General features: G+C 39.0%; 1 protein-coding gene across 4 annotated transcripts in view; it reads left to right on the top strand.

Moving 5' to 3' along the window:
* igf2bp2a (insulin-like growth factor 2 mRNA binding protein 2a) overlaps positions 1-16284 on the top strand; it is a 51285-nt gene extending 35001 nt beyond the window's left edge. For 3 of the 4 annotated variants that reach the window (XM_077536382.1, XM_077536386.1, XM_077536384.1), the window contains 14 exons: positions 2740-2788; positions 3652-3703; positions 4023-4086; positions 4781-5074; positions 5850-5984; positions 7805-7927; positions 8524-8659; positions 10549-10686; positions 11177-11245; positions 14126-14242; positions 14339-14413; positions 14500-14631; positions 14753-14866; positions 15777-16284. In XM_077536382.1, coding sequence (XP_077392508.1) covers positions 2740-2788; positions 3652-3703; positions 4023-4086; positions 4781-5074; positions 5850-5984; positions 7805-7927; positions 8524-8659; positions 10549-10686; positions 11177-11245; positions 14126-14242; positions 14339-14413; positions 14500-14631; positions 14753-14866; positions 15777-15875 — 1597 coding nt within the window. In that variant the 3' untranslated portion in view covers positions 15876-16284. The remainder of the gene's footprint in view (positions 1-2739; positions 2789-3651; positions 3704-4022; positions 4087-4780; positions 5075-5849; positions 5985-7804; positions 7928-8523; positions 8660-10548; positions 10687-11176; positions 11246-14125; positions 14243-14338; positions 14414-14499; positions 14632-14752; positions 14867-15776) is intronic. The other variant, XM_077536383.1, reaches the window with a different exon arrangement.
* Positions 16285-16691: the final 407 nt, after the last annotated feature.

The raw sequence follows: 16691 nt of genomic DNA, 5'->3' as shown, positions 1-16691 counted from the left end.
GACCATCCTCGAATGCAGCATGAGCAACTGTGATGTCATTTTCAATCCCACAGCAAGTGGCAAAATGACCGCCCCCTGCGATGGATACAAAACGGGTGGCTTTTGCTGTATTTGAACAACACTGCGACTCCAATGACAACCTTGTTATATTAATCATATTGTTTATGATGATTGTTCAAGATGAGGTCTGGGCTTGACACGAGAAATATACTTTAGTGACTTATTTTGGTGAGCAAATATAGATGTTCATGATATCTTTGTGTTTTATACTCTGAACATTATGGCCCTCACTTCCCCTTTTTTGACACCCCCTTTTGAGAAAATCTCCTTCTGAAGTTCAGCTCGGCTGATATTTGATCCCGTGAACACGAAGAGGCAGCGTCAAGTGCAGCACATGAGCACAGATGAGCGGTGTCCATTAACACAATCAATAGGGAAGCCCTCACTTGAAATCCTCGTAGGACACCACGGAACTATTATTTCCACACTTTTTGACATTTTGGTTGAGCTAGGACAGTTACGTTACTACGATGCTCTGATACGACCAATTTTACCTTGCTTGGAGAGTGCCGAGTGTCAGTGCATAAGTCACCCACTCACTCCAATGCAAAATCAATTTCAAGCCTGGTTTAATAGTCGCGGGATGGCCCAGATGTCGAACACATTAGAACTAATTTGTTTGCAGTATTGCATGAATGAGGTGAAGAGTGGAATGTCCGAAATCTGTGTGATTCTCATCCCCTCCTCCTTGGCCGTCCTTTTTTCTTTTTCTTTTTTTTTTTCCTGGAGGAGCACAATCAGAAAGAGCCATTCATTCATGTCCTGCTGCCTGCATGTGCGTCTTCCCGGAAACTCCGACCTGCGCTCTTTTCCAGGGAAAGATGCAAAAACCTCTTCGGAGGAATGCGTGCCAGCCCACCGCAGACGCTAATTTCTCCCACTTTCACCTCTCCTCCAGCTCTGTCCATCACTTCAGCTGCTGGAATGTCTTCTAATTGTCCTCCAAAGTGCGCTTAAGGACTTTGGGGGGGTTTTGCCCGAGCACGTGCTGTTTTTCTCCACATAAACGTCTGCTTCTTTTTTTTTATTTTTTTTTTTTTTTTTTTTAAATCGCGGCGCTCATGTTGACTGCGCTGCTGCTTGTGTTGTTTCTCACACTTTGTGGTCACTTGGGCGGTTTTGTGTTTGAGCTATTAACGCGGAATTGTTGCGATAAAACAGCACGATGTGGAAATTTAATACCACGAGCTGTTAAAAGAGTACATGCAGCTACTGTGAGGCAATCTTGACTTTGATTCTTATATAGTGCACTTCTACCCTCACTGGACTCACCTGATGAGATTTTAACAATATGTTTATTATTGTGGTTTTAATTTGCAGTGTGGGCAGCATGGTGGACTAGCGGTTATTTAGTACATCTGGTTCCGGATTCGAATCTCAGCCGCTGCTTTGTGGAGTTTGTTTGTTGGTGTGTTTGTTCCGTACTCTGTAGTATCTCTGACTTTGAATGTGTGCGGCTTAGCTAACAGAGTGATAGCAGGTTGCACGATGATCATCACATTAGATTAGAGACATTAATCTCCAGCAGAGGTGGCAAATCTAGGTCCACAAAGTAAAAACCCTGCTACAGTTGGGACTTTTGATTGATTGATTGGGTTTTTACTGAAGATATAAATACATCACAAATATAAAATACAAGTTATAGTTAAAAAAGAGAAAAGGAAAAGAAAAAAGAAGTCGTCAATAGTATCATAATTTACATGTTTAAAAGGAGTAGGAAGAAGTACAAAAACTTCTAGTGACTTCTAGTCTTATCCTAATGCTACTATCATAATAATATCCCAAAGTTGTTCTTACTAACATAAAACTTAAACAATAGAAAATAAACAAAACGTGTTTATCCTAAGTGCACAATTAGTATGAGTATCCATTACATATACGCAAGGAAGAGAGAACGAAAGTAAAGCTTAGCCTCAGGTGCTAGTTAGTTAGCTCCCTAGCTAGCTCCCAAGGTTCTCGCTTACATGCTAGCTAGCTAGCTAGCACCCCTGTCAAACTGTGGCAAGGTTTTTACTTTCTGGACCTGGATTTGCCACCTCTGGTCTACAGTTCTCATTTTTTTTTTCAATTATTTTGATATTATCAGTGCTCACATTAAAGTCAAATTATTATTTACTATTCCACACCGTTCATCACCTTAACTACTGACAAACCTCAACTTGATAAGCGCGTTAGAAAATGGATGTAGCTCATAAACTTAAGAAGGTTATAAAATTAGTAAATAGTACAAAACATGAACAAATTAATAAATAAAACATGGGTGCATTTTTATGACTCCATTGTATTTTAGAGATGATTTCTAAGCCCGGCAGTGAGACTGCTAGACAATAGGTATGATGTGAGTGAGGCGTAACCATGGCAACTTAGACTCACTTAGGTGTTGTATCAAGGCAGAAGTAACTATCCGTGAAAAGACTTAATCTGCCCTGCAATAAGAACAACCTGGGAGGCGTTGTGCAGCGTCGCTAACCCCTTCCCGCAACCTAAGACAATATTGTGACTCAGAGGCAAACTCAAGTCTGAAACTCCTAAATAGTTTAAGCATGTATTTATAGAAATAGGCATGTAGTTAACTTAGGATATATCAAATGAGACAATGGATATAAAAAGACGTGAGGATTTTTTGTGTGCTTGCCTCAGTCAGGTTCGTTAAATTCACTGTGTTTCCCATCTCTGCAGGAGTCGGAAGATTCAGATCCGGAACATTCCCCCTCATCTACAGTGGGAGGTGAGTTGTGTGTGCGCGCGCGCGCGTGTCCAAACTGCATGAAGTAGTCCATTAAGTTCGGAGTTTTGCCTCATTCTGGCTGTTGACTCACTTGTTTGCATGCCCTTAGACTTCTTTAGTTTGTTTTTCCTGTACACTTTAACCATTAATTTGCAATATGTTAGAGAACATTTACTAAAAAGTACCATGCAAAATATAATCGTAACACTGATTTAAATGTACACATAATGGCTACGTGTACAGTCTAATGAGGACCATTAGCCTACTTTTTCACTTATTCGCATACTTTTTCGATACAAAAAAAGCATTGCGCGCTACTGTAAAAAAATATAGAAATCAGGGGTGGTCAAAACGTAGGGCTAAAGGGCCACAACAGACAGATGGGCCAGGTAAATTTAATAAAATTGCTTCTTCTTTTTTAAATTATATTATTTATAAATCTGTATTATGATTATAGTATGTGTATTATAATTGTTGAATCAATTACTTAATAAAATAATTGAAAATGTATTTGGTTTTTCCTGTTTTTTTGTTTTGTTTTTTTTACCGGCTTTTTTATTAAATTTGACAATGACAAATTATGTCCAACAGTTTTCACAACAAAAGATATTTTTTTCTGAGATGCATTGTAATTATATTTACAATTAAACAATTCATCAGTAATTTCATGAGATAAATGGCAGAATAATACATGCAGAGTGATGAATTTAAATTAAAAATACTTTTAATGCTCTAGACAACTTTATTATTTTATTTCAACATTTTAGTATTTCCAGAATGTCCATGTGCTTGTTTTGTCCTCAATTTTTCTTTTCTCCATCCTCCCTAAACTCAATTTACTGACGGTATCATCTCTCCATTAGGATTTCGATGGCCTGCTAGCTCGATATGGTACTGTAGAAAACGTGGAACAAGGTACATAACTCTTCTTATTTCATCAAATTGATAATATCGGTGCACTGCTATTCTAAGTGATGCAATAGATTTCCAGTTAAAGTTCATGCTGATGGCAATGTGCTGCATGCTTGTTTGTTTATGTGACTATCAGTAGTCCACAGTAATAAATTGTCGGGACAAGTTGCAAAAAAAACAAAAAAAAAACAGCCCAACACATTCGTCACTTAGGAAGTTGAGCTGTTAGCACGAGAGCAGCGCTAATTGAGATTGTTATCGTGACATAAAGATGATGACATCTTATGACATCCACATCTAATTTATGCCTCTTCTCTGACAGTCAACACTGACACTGAAACAGCTGTGGTGAATGTTACGTACGCAACCAAGGAGGAAGCGAAAGAGTGAGTATGGCGAGCGACTGAGATGCGTTCTTTGATTTTGTAGCATCTTCTAAAGCGAAATAAGCAAATACTGACTGAAGATCTGAAACGATTTGTTTAAAAAGTCTACGGATGTGTTTACTAAAAGCACACCACACAAAAATGCGACTAGACTAAAACGTTGACAGTTTTTGTTGACTAGAACTAGACGAATAAAATTATTTTTCTTGGATTAAAATAAAGACTAAAATGCTAGATTTATAATTGACTAAAAATTGACTAAATAAAAACCGGATGAGGTTGAGTAATTATGTTAAAAACTAATAAGCGTGATTCACACTGGACTAAACCTGAGACAAAATTTAAAAATGGTGGATAAAATTAACACTACTTTTGTCACTATCCCATGGAGGTCTCAGAGAAAGTGGGCGTGCCTTTAGTCCGCAGAGGCTGTGCTGGGGTGTGTCCGCACCTTATGATGTCATAGAGTGTAAACAGCTCATTTTCTCCGGTTGGGAGGGGCTGGTGATTGGAGAGCAGAATGACCTAGAATTTCTCATAGAGGGGCGTATGGCAGAAAACACCACTTCCGTCATGTTTTTGGTGAGGAATTGGCATTAGCACAGCTAAAAGCTCCAAAAAGTAGATTTTTCATGTTGCTGTCCCTTGAAATGTACATCCATTTAATATTTACTGTTGGTCTTCTACCCTCCAGAGCCATTGAGAAGTTGACAGGCCAGCAGTGCGACGACTTCTCCTTGAGGGTGTCGTACATCATGGACTTGGACGCCGCTCCGCCCATCCAGGTCGGCCGGGGTCGACGCGGCGGCCGGTTGTCACGGGATCAGGAGACCGCTCAGCCTGGGCCCTCAGGAGGCTTCGGGGCCCCGCGGCCCAGGCAGCAGCAGGACTTTCCTTTGCGCATGCTCGTGCCCACTCAGTTTGTGGGTGCCATCATCGGCAAGGAGGGACTCACCATCAAGAACGTCACCAAGCAGACGCAGTCAAAGTAAGCAACTTGGTTATGATATTTGTTATCCTTTCAAACCATTGAGTGTTACGGAAGAGGATTAAGGGCCAGTGAAGAGAGGGGGAAAAAAAAAGGTTGGCAGCATTCTGACTTTATTAAATAAATTAAATAGAATAAAGTCAGAACTCTCATTTTAAAGTCAGAATTCTGACTTGATTGGTGCTACTATTATTCTCACTTTAAAGTCAGAATAGAGGGATTAAAGTCAGAATTCTGACTATAAAGTCAAATAGATTCTGGGAATAAAGTCAGAATTCTCAAATTCTGACTTTATTCTCAGAATACTGAATATTAAAGTGAGAATTCTAAGAATAAAGTCTTCTCACTTTAAAGTCAGAATTCTGATTTTAAAGTGACAATTCTGAGAGAAAAAAAAGTCAGAATTCTCACTTTGAGATTAAAGTCAGAATTCTGACTTTAAAGTCACTTGTGACAATTCTCACTTTAAAGTCAGAATAGTGAGATTAAAGCCAGAATTCTGACTTTAAAGTGAGAATAAATTCTAAGAATAAAGTCAGAATTCTCACTTTAAAAGTGAGAATTGTGACAATTCTCACTTTAAAGGACCTGTCTGCCGGTTTCATTCTGGAAAAGGCACTTTTTAAATACAGGATTTAAACAAACTACTTCTCAATTTACAGACCAGGGCTTGTCTTAATTTCTGGTGGTGATTTTGTCCTAACCCCTGCTTCCGTGAGCAAAACGCCATTTATGCATGTTATCGAAACTGTCTCCATTCTCGTCTTGCTTTCAGAGTGGACATCCATCGGAAGGAGAATGCGGGCGCAGCCGAGAAGCCGATCACCATCCACTCATCTCCGGAGGGCTGCTCATCGGCCTGCCGCATGATCCTGGACATCATGCAGAAGGAGGCCAACGAGACCAAGACGTGAGTCCACGTTCACATTACATCCCGCAGGAGATTAACCATAAACGTCGATGGCCTATAATCTTCTCCTTTAACCTGCCCGAACACCTTTTAATCTCAAGCGGGCTTTCTCCCCGCTTTGGACCACTAACACAGTCAACACACGACACACCTCACACAGGCTGAAACGTGACGGCGGCTTAGCGTTAGCGAAAGAAGGACGACATATCTAATTGGCTTTGACTTTTTACCAGCACCTTTCTGTGTGATCTCCTGTCACATCTCAGCATATACTGTACACTCGCCGCTTGTTTACTACTGTATGCTTTTCAATTAAAACGTAGCCGTGCCAGTCCTTTTCATCAGTCACGCTTTTGTTCTTTTCTGGGAATAATGATGTCGTTTATTAGTCATTTAAAACTTCTGACAAGCTTGTTTAGCTTGTTAGGGGCTTGAAAGCAGATGTTTTCGAGGAAGCTCCTTGTGAGGAATGTGATCATGAAAACATTGCTTAATTAATAGCTAGTCGTCATGAAGACTGAATTTTATGCTTGCTTTGGATGTTCACAGTCCAGACTTAGACGGTATGATTAATCATAAAATAAAATAAACATTAGAATTTGAAGTAGATTGGAAAAAACAAAACAAAAAAACAGCTATCTTAAAATAAAATGTGAAATTAATAAGAAGTCAAATTTAATGTTATTGGAAAAGTCAGTACAGTCATAAAATATAAACATTAAAGTTTTACGTTTATTATATATTTTTTATATACCGGTAATAAATGTAAAAAATAAAAATGAGACAATGCTAGTGTATAGCTTTATGTGGCTAGTAGCATATTTTAAATTGGTCTCTCAGGCCAGTAAAATGTATGCTAATGCTAACTAGAGTGTAGTTACTTGATTCAGTACAGTCATAAAATATAAACATTACACTTTTACGTTTATTATATATTTTTATATATCGGTAATAAATATAAAATATTAAAACGAGACAATGCTAGTGTATAGCTTTATGTGGCTAGTAGCATATTTTAAATTGGTCTCTGGCTAGTAAAAATGTATGCTAATGCTAACTAGAGTGTGGTTTCTTGATTTATTGAAGCCACTGAAGATTGTAATACTTTGAGCGAATGTTTGTTACGTCTAGCATGTAATCTTGTTAAAGCGTTTGCGTTAATGTTTGGTGCGAGCTGTCTATAGTTAAAGCTTTTGTTCCACTTGTGGCAATGCTAAGGTAACTAGCATTAGCATTTGTTTCTGAGGTTTGTTGGGCGCTCAAGGTTTCTGTCTTTGAGACTACAAACTAATAATATAAAAGCTATATACATATATATATATATATATATATATATATATATATATATATTTTAGAACTTATACTAAAGTCACAACATTTGGTACATCTGCGCAATCTAATGAGATTGTTTCCAATATTTTCATGTCCTTTTTAAGATGAGGTGATGTGGCTTCCCTGAGGTGAACAAAACATAAGAAAGTCATTTCATGAACGTTGCAGAACAGTTCTACACCACTGCAAATTACAACTGCAATAAGAAACAAGTAATTGATGGTTAACTCGTCTAATGAAGCATCCAGTGCATGTAATATTGTAATTCATTTAATTTCCAATCCTTTTATATCATGCAGATTTATGCAAAAGTAAAGATGATAGCAGAATCTTTACTTTAAAAAAAAAAAAAAAAGCTGCGCAAACATGCTGAAAATCAAATCCTAAATACTGGATAAACAAACAAATGCGACTGATTCTTTGCTATCATAACTACAACAGACCTCGTCATCATTCTCGACATTTGTGTCGGTGTTTGTTTTGTGCAGGCCAGAGGAGATCCCTCTCAAACTCCTGGCTCACAACAGCCTGGTGGGCCGCCTCATTGGGAAGGAGGGCCGCAACCTGAAGAAGATCGAGGAGGAGACCGGGACCAAGATAACCATCTCCTCGTAAGTCGCCTCCATCCATCCCTCGCTTCATCTAATAACGCCTTTCTGCAAGATATTTGGAGTGTGTCTGCGGGGAACAACTTACATAAGAGTACCACAAATGACGATAAATTGAACATGTGTGGAGCCAAACCAAACTGCATAATGCAGTTCCCAGATGCGTTTATTGTTGTTTCAAAAACATCTTGGAAAACATAATTTAGTTCAGTAGTTCAATTATTGAGTCACAGAATTTTTTTCCCTTATGCACAACTTCTTCCACTTTTTTTGTGTCATTCCCTGTTAAAAGATAACCATTCCGTTAACAATTCACTTCAATATTTAACAAGGGTATGAAATTATGAATAATTTTGGTGTGCGCTCTAATTGCGTATGGTGTTTCAGACTTAATGAACATGTACTAATAAAAATAGTGTTGTTTATCAGCACAAATGTTTCTGCCCGCTTTGAAAGGCCCATACTTCATTAACTCCTGAGCGAGATACACTAGAATCCAATTAAAATCCACCCCACCCCCCTTTGTGATAAGCAAAATATGGCTTATTTGCTGTTTGCACAATGCTCTGACACATCTGCGTTTGTGTGCATTGTTGTAGGTTACAAGACTTAACCATTTACAACCCAGAAAGGACCATCACGGTGAAGGGCATCTTGGAAGCGCTTTGTAAAGCAGAGGCCGAAATCATGAAGAAACTGAGGGAGGCCTATGAGAACGACGTCGCTGCTATAAATGTGAGTGTGTGCCAACTCATCATTTGTGTGTGCGCGTATGTTACGTACTATAAGCTCAGTAATTAGCAGCTGCTGGTAAACAGAGAGCGACACACGATCGCTTCGCAGTTGTCTGACTCACGGCCGCCTTCTCCCCGCTGTGCACGTGTGAATCGTCCCCGTAACGCAGAAGCTCCTTCCCAGCATCCATCTGATCCCCCCCAGTGACATCATCAGTCGGTGCTGGATGCAGCCCGAGGGGGCAACAACAGTGTTTGTTTACTACTTTGACACACATTGCTAATTTTACTCTTGCTTACTGATGACTAATATGAGGAAGTAACAAGTGTTACGCATCCAACAAAGCTTAGTACTACCAGAAGAGAAGGGAAAAAAATACTTTAATTACCGGTAAAAAGAAATAAAAAAATTAAAAAAAGGATATATATATATTTTTTTATAATTAAATTTTCTTTGTGAAAAAAAATATAAAAAAATATTTTTTAAAATCAGTTTTTAAAATGTAAAAAAATCTTTTATTTAAAAAAAATCAAATTATTTTATAATATTTTTAAATAAAAAATATTTTTTTAAATGTAAAAATTACATTTATTTATTTATTATTTTATATTATTAAAAAAATTATATATATATATATATATATATATATATATATATATATATATATATATATATATATATATTTGTTATTATTATTGTTATTTCTCTCTCTCTCTCTCTCTCTCTCTCTGGCTCTCTCTCTCTCTCTTCTAGTAATAATAAGGTTTGTTTGACGCCTGTGTGTGTGGAATGTACTATTAGCAGCTGCTGGTAAACAGAGCGACACACGGAAAAAAAAAAAAACTTTTTTTTTTTTAAAAGAAGAGAACACATACAAATATTTATTCTTCCAACTTATTAGGATTTAAAAGTGGATAGCAATTTGGTTCATAGTTGTTATTGCTACAGTAACTGCTGAGCCCAGCACAACTCTGTTGCTAACCAAAACAGCAGCTGGGGGGCTCCGACATTTGCGAATGGCATACTAACTTGCTTACACAATGTAAGAAGTCATGCTCAGTTACCACATGTGATTGCTTTGCATTTATGTCCTGCAAGTGTTTTTTGTGCAAATCACTAATGTAATTATGGCTTTGTGGCTTACGCACAAATCGCAGAGAAATGGAATGCCGTCGTAAACCGAGGGCATTCTGTACTGTACATGGGGATTGCTGTCAAGTAGTCAGGCTCTAGAGTAGTTGATGACTGATTATGTTTGAGAGTGGTCAAATGCTTCTGTTTATCACATTTTTGTTGTCATGTCTACTTTTTTTCTCATAAATTATGAATAGTATTATCTGCAGGTGTTTACCTAAAATGTCTACTTTTGTTTGTAAAATTACACCTTTATTCACACAATTGTATTCATCTTGTCATTTGCGTAAAATTGAACTTCTAGATCTATTCTTTGTACTGTCCCACAAATCTATGCATTGAAGACTCTAAATTGTCCATATAAAATGAATGGAACCTGCGATTGACTGGGGGTGTACACTGCCTCTTGTTTAAAGTCACTTCACCCACATCCCTAATGAGGACAAGGACTATATAGGAAATAGATATAGGTCTATTAGACTAATAGACTCAATCAGGGTTAGGTAACCTGCAGGCAGCCGAGTCGACAATCCCACACCAATCAGACAGCTTCTTGTCGATAGGCTTAGTTGGACTCCACTAAGCTATGAGCACCACCTAGTGCAACTCTGATGATATTACACAAGGCTGTCGCGTCCTGCCGTGCTGTTCTTCCACCCAGAAATGAATCATGCTGTCAATACAAGGAGACACTCAATCAAATAGAATGTCATCTTCCTTCCATTTTGTACTAACGCCAATCAATCTCGTCCCAGCAACAGGCCAACCTTATCCCAGGCTTGAACCTCAACGCTCTGGGCATTTTCTCCTCCGGTCTGCCGGTGCTGCCCCCAGCTGTTGGACCTCGCGGGTCAGTCCCCCCTGTGGCGCAAGCAGGATACAACCCATTCTTAGTAAGTCTCTGCATACACACAACTTAAAAAAAAAAAACATGGGGTGCAAAAGCGTGACCTGCCGTACAGTTTCATAACAAAAAAAACAAAAAACATTCTCGCTAGTGCGGACAAAGTTGGGAACTGGGAAGTGTGCACTAAGGTTTGGAAACCGGTTGGAAATCAGAGTCAGAAGCGTCTATTAATCTCTTCAGGGGGATTTTTGGTCGAACTCCCACTAAATGTCGAGGTCATTTATTAGAGTTTCTGTTTGTATGGCAAGTCATCAAACTTGGCCATCATGCTTTGCTGCCCACACACAATAACAACATATTGAAAAAAAAAACGAGTCATGTTTTTTCACTCAGAAATTCTCAGCAAATTTTCCAAGGAGAGTTACCAGTATTTAAAAAAAAAAAAAAAAAAAAAAGCTTTTTTTTGCGCGAGTGTGTCTGGGAATGTGTGCGTACGTGCACCACCCTGATCCGCCTGCTTGTCGCTTCACTTGCAGAGTCACTCTTCGCATCTCAGTGGCCTGTACGGGGTTCCTCCAGCAAGTGCCGGCCCCCACCAGCATTCAGTATGTCCTCCAAAAAATGCTGCACCACACTGACTGTTGCCATGGCGACACGCGGCCACAACACTGGGTCGTTTGCAGTGATGTTGACGTGTACTGCGTCAGGCACAGATGAATTCCTAATACTGTCTTTCCTTATATAGTGGCCAGGGGATATTATTATATTTATTAAAGTGGGTATCAGGGGGAAAAAAAGGGTGGCCAAATTAGTGATAGATCGATATGTTTTTTTTCAAGGCCGATACAGATACCGATTATTAGTAGTCAAGAGACCGATAACCGATATTTCAAGCAGATATTCATTTTCAGTAAAACAAAATTTTAAAAATGTACTTTTTAAAAAATATATTAACTCATTCAAACCCAATAACGTATAAATACGTTAATACTTTGTCTTGCGTTACCAAAAACATATTTATACATTTTTTTTAAATGTTTTTTATGCTAGTGCATACAGAAGGCGTTGATAGCTTCTGACATGAAGAGGTTGTGTAAAGCAATGGTAGTTATTACAAAAAAACTAAACACAAAAAAAAACAGCCAGCAGGTGGCAGCAGAGCATAAGAGATCAACCAGGGCCATGTTGCTAATTACTGCTAAACAGAAAACTATACAAATATCTGTTTGTTTTCCTGGTGAAAGAAGAGACTAATCTTTCTTTTGGTAGGTTCCATGTTTTTATAGCAATGGAACAAAATATATTGTGGACCTTCCAAAATCAGTCAAAATCCAGTAAAGCAGCCGGGAATGAAGGTGGTTTCTTCAGTGAAAATGGCTGGGGGTGAATGAGTTAAACATACAAAGAACTGACAGCTTTGTTTAAAAATTCGAACCAAAATTGCAGGGACCTTCCATTGTCATCAACATGTGTTATGCTAAATTTAAAATATTAATAAATTAAATATTTCTACTGGAGATACATTTTTCAAAAATTTAAACATCATTTCTTAATTTGTATTAATAAAAAGTGCAGCAAGTTCCCAGTGTCGGCATCATTTTTTATTTTTATTTTTTTATTTTTTTTAATAAAGTGGAAATTTAAATAAATCCATAAATGAATTTTCCTGTATCTCAGTGAGCGAAAAATGCATGTGCATGCAGCTAATTTGGGGTTTTCGTCAGGGTTCGATACCATCTTTATCGGCCTTCAGATTAGTAAAAATGCTGATGCCGATACTTGTCAAAATGCCAAATATCGGCACCGATAATCGTCTTATCCCTAGGCCATATTCCTTAAAAATAAAAAAATAAAAATAAAAAATATAATATGAAGGTATATTCCCTAAAATGTACCTATAAATGCCGTACCTAATGTTGTGGCCCATGCTGAGTGGAATTATTTCAAAGAGTTGAAATGAACACAAAAGAGCATGTTATCTTTTACTGTGTGGCAAAACGTCACTTTGCAAGCGCTTTAGGTAGCAGAAAAGCTCCTTTAACTCGGTGAATTGGATTCAAAAGAAAAATAGCATCGAGAGAGCTAAATCCAAAGCAGCCCCTCATCAGCGTCGCAACATCACCACCGCCACCAGAACACCACAGATATGTCTGGATTGAGAGTTCCAGCCCAAAGTTGAGCTAGGCCTCATTAAATCCACTCAATAAACCGCAAGTACACAAATACACCAGCCCAGACGGCGAAAAGCTCAACTCCTACCCGAGTCTTGTTTGCCGGGCGTCGGGTCAAAACATACACGAGCGTTACACTTAATGGACACCTCCGCTTCATGCGATTGTGAAGCGCATTTTAGGACGTAGAGGGGTGGGGAAATCGTTGTGGTTGGATTTTGAAAAACAACAGATTGGTTAGGTCAAGTGTGTGGGGTAAGTTAATGTAAAATTATTTGTTTAATAATAAAATACTTTTATTGGTAATTACTTGACCATATACAATAAAACAAATGATTTTTTTTAATTAATTAAATTATGCAGTGGTGCTTTGAGATGAGAGTGCAAGTTTTTCGAGATAGGTTGGTCTTCATTTACAAGCGAAAATTGGCGAAAAAAAACAGTTGCACTTCAAACCGCTACCACTACGTGGCGGCAGCAAAATTGGCAACATCCAGCCGTCAGCAATTTCGTTTCAACAGTTGGTGGCAGTAAAGTATCATTAATATGGTTCGTCAACTGCCAATAAAGCACAGAAGAAGAATAAGGAAGGACAATGCATTAGGTACAGTCGCGCTACACGCTCGCATTTTCGGTGTTTGTGGGTTCACTGGAAAGCAAATATCAATTCTGTGTTTCATACAGTGTCATAGTTTTGAGTATAACTTTTATTATTATTTAAAAAAAAACATTTTGGAGGGTCTGAAACACACGAAATTCATTTCTATGGGGAAATATGATTTGAATTGAAATGCGCGTGGAACCAATTAAATTTGTATTTGGGTGCAACTACATCTATAATTCATTAATTTATTCAATAAGCAAAATAGTGTACAGTAGTATAAATGAAAAAAAAAAATAGTTAAACCTCATTATTAAATGAATACTATATAAAACTGATAATGTTACATTATGCAAGTACAATATAGTTTTGTTTTCATTTCATCATTTGTTGATTGGCTAGAAGGAATCACATGGTTCTAGTGGCTTTACACTTAGGTCGCAAGTCAAACTCAGAAGTTCAAAATTGTCCGTACATGCACTTCTTCTACTCAAAGCTAGTTTTTACATGACTTTTGTCTTCTAGTGGAAATTTTGACAGGAGCTTTTTGTAATGTTTGGCTGTCTTGCCTCCAGACTCGCTTCATGTGGTGTTGAGTTCACACTCTGTCATCTTTTCTTGTCTGCTTCCCAGAAAAGTTATATATATATAAAAAAAAAAAAATTCTCAGCTCTTGTCTGTGTGTGTAAAAGCGTCTTTGTTTCCATCGACAGGCTCCAGAACAGGAGGTTGTCTACCTCTTTATTCCAACTCAGGCAGTGGGAGCTCTCATCGGCAAGAAGGGCCAGCACATCAAGCAGCTCGCCCACTTCGCTGGAGCCTCCATCAAGGTACGGCAAAGAGAATATCTCGGAAACGTTTTAACCTTAGTTTGAAACTTTGAATCAAACCTACGCTCCAATTTCTCCTCTCCCATTTGTCGACAGATCGCCCCAGCTGACAGCCCCGACGTCACCGAGAGAATGGTGATTATTACCGGGACGCCGGAGGCTCAATTTAAGGTAAAACCCGACACTTTTAGTATGGAGCCTCACTTACAAACTCCTGACTCTTACTCAAGCCGAATGTGCCCTTCTCGGATGTCCAGGCCCAGGGTCGGATATTTGGCAAGCTGAAAGAGGAGAACTTCTTCTCTGGGAAGGAGGAAGTCAAACTGGAGACGCACATCAAGGTTCCATCGACTGCAGCCGGGAGGGTCATCGGGAAAGGTGGCAAGACGGTGAGTTGACGGGCGCGTTGTCTTCCGACCAGCCATTTTCTATGTGCTGACTTTTGGAACGAGAAGGCATTTTTTTTTTTTTGGGCAAGAATTGGTGTGCTGACGGTGTTGTTGATTTCAGGTGAATGAGCTTCAGAACCTTACGAGCGCTGAGGTCATCGTACCACGGGACCAAACTCCAGATGAGAACGACGAAGTGTTTGTGAAGATCAGCGGGCATTTCTTCGCCAGTCAGGTATGCTGGCACATGCCAAATCATTTATTGTTTTTGTGAAAGGCATGGTCTTGCGTTTTCACTCAGGAAAATGCACTATATAAATAGAGGATTTTTATCCATGAACTCCTTCTCATTCTACACCTCTGGGCTTCTGTTAATATGTGGTGGTGATTTTTTCCTAAAGCCCCCACACCCCCAGCCTGGATTTTGCCATTTTCTGTTTGTTTTGTCAACAGCGGGACGTTTCTGTGGAAAGACAGTGTTTACACCCCTCCAGTCAATCGCAGAACATGGGGTGGCGTGTCACAAACGGGGCCGGGCGAATTTGTCAGCTGCGGATTTTTTTTTTCACTCACTCACGCTTACATGTGTGAATGAGTGAGTGGAAAAAAATCTGTGCGTGCTGTCAAATTGCCGCGGAAGTAACGTCACACTGAATTGCCCTAAAATCTCAACGTTATGAGACTTGAACCCAGGACTGAGAGGCAGACTTGTTTACCGCTCTTACACCATGCTTCCTCCCCCCCAAAAAATGCATAATGTAAACGAGTAAATTTTAGGGCCTGATTTGATTCGACGCGGTTTTCAATACGTGGGGTGGTAAACGATTCAAAAATGGTTAAATTCGGAAGTGGAACGATTCGATATTCGAGAGTATATGATGCAATTTTTGTTTTCATTTTAGATACATTTGAATGAATTTAATCAGTATTGTAAATGTGCCATTTCCTTCTAAGATATATCTCTCCAATAAAAGATGATTCAAATCGAATCAGTGGTTCTTAATTAACCTGGGTTCGATGGAATGTTTTATTTATTTTTTATAAGTGCAATTTGATTTTTTTTTTTTTTACATGGTTTCTCAGTATCTTGGAATTTAACTCTATATTGTATGGCCATGATGGCATTTTTTTTTTTTTTTGACCAGACTGCACAGAGGAAGATCCGGGAGATCATTCAGCAGGTCAAACAGCAGGAACACAAACACCAGCGAGGTGCCGCCGGCTCACCGCAACACTCCAAGTGACCAGCGTGGGGGCGCCGGCCGATGAATGTAGCCCTCCCCAAAACGGACAGAGACCTCTAGTCGGACAACGGCCGCGGCCCGAGAGGGAACGCGCAGGGCAGACCAGCAGCGGCGGGATCAAAAATTAACCAAAGAACTTCATCGAGGAGGGGAAGCGAGCGAGCGAGAGCCAAAGGCGGTGAGCGGCATTCGTGTGCACTGCCAGCCCTGCGACAGCACACACAGCAAGCAGGATACTGATATCGCGACAACAACAAAAGGCAGGAGAATCGTCATCTCCACGAGGTAAAACAGGAACTAGCACGTCACTCTGCGTATTTGTTCTCTTTAGTTGGATTAACATACTGTAGACCTAACACGGATAAAGCGACTGTATTAACCACACGATTAAAACAAGATGGAGTTGAACTATCCTTAGCAGTATTAACACAGGGTAGACGACTTTATTGACATTTACAAGAGCAACCACACTGAGCAGTTCCCCTACATTGGAAAAAAAAACAAAAAGTACTATTTGGAAATATGGTGAATGTTTTTTGGTAACACGCCTCTGTGTGTGAACGTGTACGTGTGTGCCAATGCCTCTCATCAATCTTTTTTTTTTCTTCTTTTGAATCACTCTCTCATCAGTCAAATATGTTATTTTAGGAGGATAAAGAATATTTGAACGTGTGAAATTTCCCCCCTATCCAGTTATACATGCATGCATTTCAATGAATAAGAATTTCAGTCGTTACAAGTAGTTTGATTCAAAAAGTGAAGCTTGGATTTCATACATTTTTCTACACACAGGAAATTACTCAACAAAAAAAGATA

Source organism: Festucalex cinctus, chromosome 11 (genome assembly GCF_051991245.1).
Source record: "Festucalex cinctus isolate MCC-2025b chromosome 11, RoL_Fcin_1.0, whole genome shotgun sequence".
Classification (NCBI taxonomy): Eukaryota; Metazoa; Chordata; class Actinopteri; order Syngnathiformes; family Syngnathidae; genus Festucalex; species Festucalex cinctus.
This window is presented reverse-complemented; position numbering and strand designations above follow the sequence as displayed.